The following is an 8715-nucleotide window of genomic DNA, read 5'->3' on the forward strand; positions in this document are numbered from 1 at the left end:
ACTTGTGTATAAGGAAAAAAGAATAAGAATAAAAAAACGAAAAAAAGAGAACAATGACAAATAGAACATGTATTAAAAAAAAAGTAAGAGCATAAAAAAATAAAAAATAAAAAATGCAGAAAAAAGGAAAGAGGAAAGACAAGAACAAGAATATGTACGTAAAAAAAAAAAAAATTAAACCAAAGGGTTCATAGTCTAACAATGCATGGCACCACCTTTGAAAATCAAGGGTGAGACATTCAAAGGTTTCAAGTTTAAGATTTCATTGCAAGAAGTGGCGGTAATAGGTTACTGGTTGTGACTGTGGGCTCGCAATCCAAATCAATCAATCCTAAGTGCTTGCACATACCCTTGACATATGGCTTGTTCACATTTTGTCACAAAAAAAAAATAAAATAAAATAAACTTGAAACACTCCTTTATAGGATAGTATGTTACCCCATTTTTCTCACAATTTAAAAGTGGAGGGTTCAAATTCTATTTGTGGTTCGTCTAAATTTATCTTTAAAAAGACAATAAAAGAGGGACATGTGATTATTAAAAAAAACAAAAACAAAAGATGCAGAGATCTACAGTGAAGAATGTAAACTATGAAGGACCCCAGGTCTCTAACTTATTGTCCCTAATAATTACTAATATATATATATATACAGCGTTGATTAATACCATCAGCATAGGCGTGTCACATGTACTGCTATGGGCATGTGCGTGTGGACAATAACTTAATGCATTGAGAACCATTCAAATTCACTCACCAGTCACCAACCTAGATTTTTATCATCTTAGATAATAAATAATATTACTATTCTAATAAACACTGTTAATATTCTCACTTTGTTTTGATGATTAAATTTTTAGTATGTGTGTATGTATATACCAGTCTATGATCATCAATAATATATATTGTTAATGTTTTCATAAAAAGAGCTGATATTCTCATTTTGTTCTATTAAATATATAAGGATTTTAATGCGTAACCTTTGCTTCTAGATTTCTAAATGTAGCATGAATTTAATGCATTTTTTTTTTTGTTATTTCCTCATTTAATAAAATTTTAATTTCTTTAGAAATATAGAATATTAAAAAAATTCTCTTATAAATAATTTTTTTACTTATAATTTATGTATATTTTTTGATAATAAAATTTTGATTATTACGTCCTATATAAGTTTAAATTTATATTTCTTAAAAAAACACCTTTGGTATGATGGTACTGAACACTAAAAAATATGTCTTATGATGACTATTTATTGTTTAGGTTTCAAAAAGTGTATGGCTCAGTAATGTCAAAAAAGGATCTTTTGTTGTGAGAGCAGGTATGGAACTTAATCTTTGTGAGAGCTGGGTATGTGTGCACCACAGTTAGGCTTCTAGCCCAATCTCTGTGTCCACCAAATGTGTGTGTGCATGAGCTAGATGATTAATTCCCCTTGGTGTGAATATTGTGACACATGGCTCATCCACCTTATAAAAAAAAAACTTTTTGCGATTAAAATGAATGAAAATTTTACCCAAATATATATGTATGTTTAATGGGTAATTTAAGTAATCTAATACTTTTTATGGATTCATGAGTTCAAACGGTTTTTTTCTTCTTTTTAATAACGTGTACAAGCCATTACATACCCCATTTAGTTCTCAACCACGCATTAGGAAGGAGTCAAATCTTCAATTTCTTGCATTAGAGTCAAATGTTTTAATCTCTTATCTAATATTATTATGGCAATTCAAATAGATTGTAAATTTTTGTTCATATATATTTATTTATTTTTGATAAAATGGAGAAGCCACGGACTTTCAATCTTAGTAGAAAAAAGTCAAACTTTCAACTTCCAGTTATGAGGGAAGTGAATTACTGCTCTTTAATATGGAGGTTATATTTATTTTGTTAAAGTGGAGATAAATTCAAAATATTTAAATTAATCAAAATAATGGTTAACTTGCGTTCATCTCAATCATACATTTTATGGAAATATTTAAATCCATATTTTACCATAATAACTGTTTTGAAATTTTTTTAATATTATAGACCTATGTCACGCGCGTTAACAATGCGAATATAATCACATACAAGTTGATACATGTAACATGTACATCCACTCTTAAAAGATTTTCTTTTCTTGGTCTCAAAACTATATCTTCATAAAATTTTAATCTAACTTTTAAACTTCAACTACGGTCAAGTGTTTGGTAACATCTATAAAATAAAATAGTTTTAATCCATATGATTTTTTAATATTTAAACTATATATATATATATTTTGCTTTTTCAAAGCCCAAAATAATATAACAATGACATACTTAGAAAATAATAAAAATAAATTTATACCTTTAAGAATATTATGGATTTGGAAAAAAGAAATTATACCTATTTATTGAAAATCAAAGAAAAAATATTATTGCAAGATATTTATAAAGAAAACTATATAAATTTTTGATAAAAATTTTCAACTTAAAAATATGTTAACAAATAAAAATATTTTTATAAAAACATGTATCTTATATATATATTTATGATTTTTATGAGCCGTTACTAGCAATTACCCACTGTTACGATGGTATAGAAGCAATTTTCACTGTCAAATAATCAGGCAAAGAGAGGAAAGAGAAAGTTAGAGAGAGAAAACAAAGAAAGTGAGGCTGGTTCTTTGCCGACAAAATGAACAAGGTCATAAAAAGCACTGGTGCGCTTCTCTCTCTCCCCCTCTCTCTCTCTCTCTCTCTCTCTATCTCTCTCTCTTTTTCTTTCTTTCTTTATATTTTTGTTCTTGTTATTCTTTTCCATGGTTTTGCTTCCAAGTATGGATATCTATCATAATATTAATGTACCTGTTTCAGGTTCTCTTCCTCCCATTTCCACTCCTCAAGACTTCTCTTACTCCATGGTTAGTGTTTTCTTCTTTCTTTCTTTAATTTTTTTTGGGTATGTTTTTTTCTTTCATTTATTGTTGTATTTTAATGTTTTTTGTTTTTTAAATTTGTTTTAATGAGTTTGATTTTGTAGGAAGGAGATGAACAAGATGTAAGTCTTGAATGGTTATCAATCTTTGTGGAAGATTGCCTCTCAAGCACCACAACATCCTTCATGGCCCTCCCAAGTACTATTCCCTCAAACTCCATCCCAAGCCAAACCCCTAAAGACATCAACTCACCTTCAAAACCAAGAACAAAAAGAAGAAAGACCACTACCCCAAACCCTAACCCTAACCCTAAACCCAAACCTAAACCTAAAGCTTCTTGTGATTTCTCCCACAACAGTATCCTTTATGACCCTCCTTTACTTCACCAAACCCAATGGCTTGCTGACAGTGAGCTCATCTTCCCCAAAAAGGACCCTTTGATTGTTGACAAAGTTGAAATACAAGATGATAAAGATGAAGTGGATGAGGATGATGATGAAGAAGAAGAAGAACAACAACAACATCAAGAAGAACAAGAACAACAACATGAGAAACAACAGCAGCAGCAACAGCAACAACAACAACAGGCAAGGAGGTGCAGTCACTGCCTGTCACAAAGGACCCCACAATGGAGAGCAGGTCCATTGGGACCTAAAACACTGTGCAATGCATGTGGAGTGAGGTTCAAATCTGGCAGGTTGCTTCCTGAGTATAGGCCAGCCAAGAGCCCCACTTTTGTGAGCTACAAGCACTCCAATTCTCACAAGAAGGTCATGGAGATGAGGATGTCAATTATGTCCACCAATTCCATTTCCAATTGATTCTCTCTCTCCCTCTCTGTCTCTCTCTATCATCACTTCCTGGCTCTCTTGTTTGTTGTATAAAAAAAAAAAAATCATGCATAGTTTTTGAGAGAGTGGTTTCATTTCAAGTCACATTATTATTGTAGTTTAACTTCTTTTTTTTCTTATTTCTTTTCCCATTTGCCTTTGCTTGTATCTATTAGCATATTTTAAATTGAGTGATGTGGGACTACTTCCATTGTTATGTTTCCAAAATGTTTTTAAATTAGATAAAATTTCAGTTTTACATTGGAGTCCATGCATCCAGAGATAGTTGAATATGTTTTATTGCAGGATGAATAGTTCCGATATATATTTTGTCAAAAAATATTGTAAAAATATTCCATAAGTTAAAATTAGGATATTGATTTATGTGTCTGTATTAGATTACATTAATAATACATCATAACAAGGATAAATAGTTCCCAAAAAAAAAAAAAAAATTTGTTGAATGGCTTTTTATGATTTTGGCTTGCTTTGTATGGAGATAAGTTGCAGGGACCCATTCTCCACATGCTCTGTTTCTCATTCATTCAATCTAGCAACTCAGAGACAACTAATGGCCATTAGATTTTTGCATGACCATTCTTAATATCAATCCTGATAATCCCAATTAGCCTCAAGTGTCAATCATGGCATTGGTGCAGCAGCACAATGTGCTCCTTTCTTTGCCAACATGGAGCATGAATCCTTCAGACAAAAGATGTGGAACATCAATCAATATCACCAAATTGCTCTCAAAATTGAAGAGTCAGAAATGAAATAGTTTTATGATAAATAGAATAAAGAAAAAGGTATTCTTGTTTTATTTCCTATTCCTCTTACAATGTGAATTAAATATATTAAAATTAATGGATATATATTTCTCCACCTAGACTCAATTAGCTAGGGAACATGTTCCATTTTCTCTTTATCTCTATCAAAAGAGTCTAAGGTTAAGAGTTTGTAGAAAGATGAATATACTTTCTGAAAAAGGATCAATGAGCCAGTTCTACTATTATTTTCACATGGTGGGGCTAGAGAACAAGACAAAGTCTTGTTTAATATCTAAGTCTAAGCCATCCACTTGGTAAAATCCAAACCAGTCCTTTTTTAAGACCATATTATAAATATATGTATATATATAAAATATTAGTTTTAAAGGGCTCTTAACATAGTAGGCTTTTTAATGTGACTTAAGGAAAGACATGAATTTAATTAGTTGAAGATTTAATTAAGGGAAAATTACTGTTCATCCATAGTAATTTTTAAAACTTCCCAAAAACCCCCTCCAACTTTTACACACTCCGGACAGCCCTTCCGTTAGTGTTTAATTTCTCTTTTACCCCCTACCGTTCACTTCAAATGGGTCCATGTTGTGAAATCCTATTTTTGCCCTTAAAAATGGTGGGAAAAAAGCGCCAAATCACATCATGTCCAACCTTTTCAAGGGCTTTCTGCTTGTTTTCTGATAGACAATGCCTAGAAGTTGCATTACATCTTGTTCTTCTCCTCATTTCGCTCATTTGGTTTTGTTCGATTTCGAGTTCGCGGTTTCAGTATACGGTGAGAATCTCTTCGTTGCTATCACTTTAACCATTCTCGGGGAGGGTGGGAGTAGTGAAAATTATAAACAATGGATGTTTATTATGGAGGGTTTTTGTGGTAATGATAGATGTAAATCTGTTTCGAGAAAGCGAGTCCGGGTGAAGTTTATCATACCGAAATATATAAATCGGTTTATCCAATGAAAATGAAGTTGATTTCCAGTGGATTGGTCAAGTGCACTCCATCTTCAAATGAGTCATGAGTCGATCTTGTTGTCGGGGAGCAGACGATGTGCCATTGTCGAATCCTCACCGAAAAACGAGTTCATTTCGTTGTACAGTTCTTCTCGTTTATGGTAGTTCTTCTCGTTTATGGTTATCTAGTTGTATATGTTAAATACTATTTAACTCTTTGCTATTCTCTGTTTAAATATATTACATATTTGTTTAAGAATTGTCGTCTCCGTTTAGATTTGTCTTTACCTGTTTATCTATTCATATTAACGTATAAATTTTGACCTAACGTGTAAATTCTCAAAGTCTCTGCGTAAAATATTGATCTTTTTTGTTTGAACTGAAGTGTTGGCATGTGGCAGGTGGCAAGTTTATGGTATCCCGTGCAGAAGAATTAATGACGGCAATAATTCTTCTGCACGGTAACATAAATATCCGAAGACCCATTCGTTGTGATCAGTCAATCTCGGTCCACTGTGCGTTTCCTTTTTTTCTCGGATATGAAGCGTCAACCTACTTGTGGACTTCACACCATAAATGACAAGGAAGAACCCTTCCCATGGACAACCACTCCTCGTCGTCCTCCTCCTCCTCCTCCTCTGCTTCTTGTGTATGATATTCGCTGGAATCAGACAAAAATTTGAAGATCATCTCTATCTTAAAGGATGTCTCATGATCCTCCTCATCTTGAGAATCAATCAGCCGTAATCACGCAACAAGTTAAACTATCTTTTCTTGCCCAAGTCGAAATTCCCGCATAATTGCCTAAATACAGACGATTCTCCAGCGGTGGATGATGGGCAAGCAACTAAGCGGGCATTTCGACTTGGGCAAGAAAAGAAAGTTTTCACTTATTGCTTGATTGCGGAGGATTCTCCAGAGGAGGAAGATCATGAAACATCCTTTAAGACGGAGTTAATATTTATCACTTGAGAATTGTTCTCACACTTTAAGAACTTTTCGTCAGTGTACAAATATTATTTTCTGTGTTTAACTATCAGGATCTTCGCTTAAGTCAGACCATGACACATTGATTAATAGACATTTTTATGAATGTGTTGGTTAACCTTTTTTAACATGTTGTGTTCTACGTTGTGCAGGTTCAAGTTGATGCGCATGTTATGCAACCGCCGTGAGCATTCGAATGTACAGATACTTGGTGAGTCAAACCAAAATCTTAATAGACGAACGAGGGTCGACTCGCGAGTGTCCGAGGTCCGAGAAGACGTTGTAAATGTTATAAATGTTGTAAATGTTTTATTTTAAATGAAACAAACTTATTTGAGTGTGAACTTCTGATATTTAATCAGAGGGCATTGTAAATGTTTAAATATTTTAAACAAACAAACTTATTTGAGTGTCAACTTGTGATAACTTATGAAATTTAAACAGAGACATAGTAAAAACAATTTGAGAAACAAAAAACGGCATTGTAAACAAAACAAAATTTTAAACAATAATCGATTTACTCTTTAAACAGTGACAACAGTGTTTAAGCAAATACATAAAGATGTTTAAATAGTGACCCAGGAGGTACTCATCTTCAACGCGATGTCAGTGAAAGCATTCAATTTAAACAATAACATATATTTCAAAACAGTTAAATCACTATATTTAAACGATTTACATATTCTTTAAACGATATAGAAATTATTTAAACAGTTAACCGTTAGTTTAAACACTATATGTATTGGTTTAAACATAAAAAGCTTGACGTTTAAATAGAGACTCATGATAAGGTGAGAACTTTCCTTCGAGCGATGACAATATGGCTTCCTCGCAACAATGGTGGAAAGCGGACGCCAACTTCCAGACAAGGATGCCCGGCCGAAAAGTACAATGGATCCAATAATATTTGTCTCTAGGGATTACTCCTTGTCTGTCAGTTCAAGTGGGTCCACACTAGTTATTTCCTTTTTTGCCCTTGGGATGGAGAGGAAAAATACCGCTCAATCACATCACGTCTACTCTAACCTTTATGCATACAACTAGGCACTTGCTTGTTTGCCTTTCTGATTGTTGTTTGTTCTTTACATCTTCTTTTTCTTCTTCTTCTTCTTTTTGTTCTTCTTTTCATTTGGTTTGTATGATTTGGTCTTCGACCGATAAATTATGGAGAGTTTTTGTGGTATTGCTAGATACAACGGGAGGGAAGAGTGCTAATGTTCACGGCTCAGACTTCTTGGGAGTTGGTGTTAGCTGAGTTATGTGAGCGATGGGGTCTCAAAGTTTCCCTTGTCAGGGTGAAGTTTATCACACCCGATGGATATAAAATGGTTTGTCCAATAGAAAACAATGTTGACTTCCAGCGGATGTGTCACGTGCACTCCATTTTCAAAAAATGAGCTGTAGTTGATCTTGTTGTCGAGACAGACAATGTGCCATTGTCGAATTCTAATGAAAACGAGTTTTTCTCATTGTAAGTTCCTTCTCTTTTATTTGATCCAGTTGTATAGGTTCATTATTGTTTAAGTATGTCAGTCACTGGTTAAAATCTTTTTGTATTCGTTTAAGTTAATTGTTTACTATTTAACTATTTAATTTAACGTTTAAATGTTTACTTTATCACTTAAACAGTCTATTTTTTGCTTAAAATACTGATCTTTTCATTTAACTGATGGTTGTCATTGGCGCCTTCATGCATCAAAAGAGTATAATAAAAATACTTTCAAAATCAAGACAATCAACCCGTCACACACTTGCGGTGGTGGAATAGGTTCGGCGTCACATCCGAAAGCGTCCAAAAAATGGGTAAGCGCATGAGTGATTCAAAAGCTCAAGGACCGACCCTTGTACAAGGCCATCGACATTCAGAAGGACATGTTGCGGGAACATGGTGTCCACATATCATACAAGTAGGCTTGGTTGGGAAAAGAGCATGCCCGGGTGGTCCTCGACGGCAGTGACATCTCCAGCTATAATTTGTTGCTTTAGTACATGGATAAGGTGGCTAAGACAAACCCCGGCAGCATTGCGATTGTGGAAAGAGACGATGATCGTTTTAAATGTACATTCTTTTTTTTCAGCGCGTGTATTGTCGGATTCAAGAGGGCTTGCATGCCGCTGCTGTTTCTCGATGGTACCCACATCCTTGGAAAGTATCGGGGTACTCTACTGGGTGCCACAGGGAAAGATGGAAACAATGGTTTTTTCCACGTCGCCTTCAGTATTGTCGACAATGAGACTGATGCCAACTGGACTTGGTTCATATCC

At 33.9% G+C, this 8715-nt stretch overlaps 1 protein-coding gene across 1 annotated transcript; it reads left to right on the plus strand.

The window, feature by feature from the left end:
- Nucleotides 1–2687: 2687 nt before the first annotated feature.
- LOC120255383 (GATA transcription factor 12-like) lies at nucleotides 2688–3947 on the plus strand. Its single transcript, XM_039263219.1, has 2 exons — nucleotides 2688–2885; nucleotides 3005–3947. The coding sequence occupies exons 1-2, from the start codon at nucleotides 2784–2786 to the stop codon at nucleotides 3719–3721; spliced, it is 819 nt and encodes a 272-aa protein (XP_039119153.1). The 5' UTR covers nucleotides 2688–2783; the 3' UTR covers nucleotides 3722–3947.
- Nucleotides 3948–8715: the final 4768 nt, after the last annotated feature.

This window comes from Dioscorea cayenensis, unplaced genomic scaffold, assembly GCF_009730915.1.
Source record: "Dioscorea cayenensis subsp. rotundata cultivar TDr96_F1 unplaced genomic scaffold, TDr96_F1_v2_PseudoChromosome.rev07_lg8_w22 25.fasta BLBR01000980.1, whole genome shotgun sequence".
NCBI lineage: Eukaryota > Viridiplantae > Streptophyta > Magnoliopsida > Dioscoreales > Dioscoreaceae > Dioscorea > Dioscorea cayenensis.

Coding starts and splice junctions, on each gene's coding strand:
- LOC120255383 (XM_039263219.1), top strand. CDS start 2,784: ATGGTTTTGCTTCCAAGTATGGATATCTATCATAATATTAATGTACCT. Junction 2,886..3,004: donor AAGACTTCTCTTACTCCATG/GTTAGTGTTTTC, acceptor TTGATTTTGTAG/GAAGGAGATGAACAAGATGT.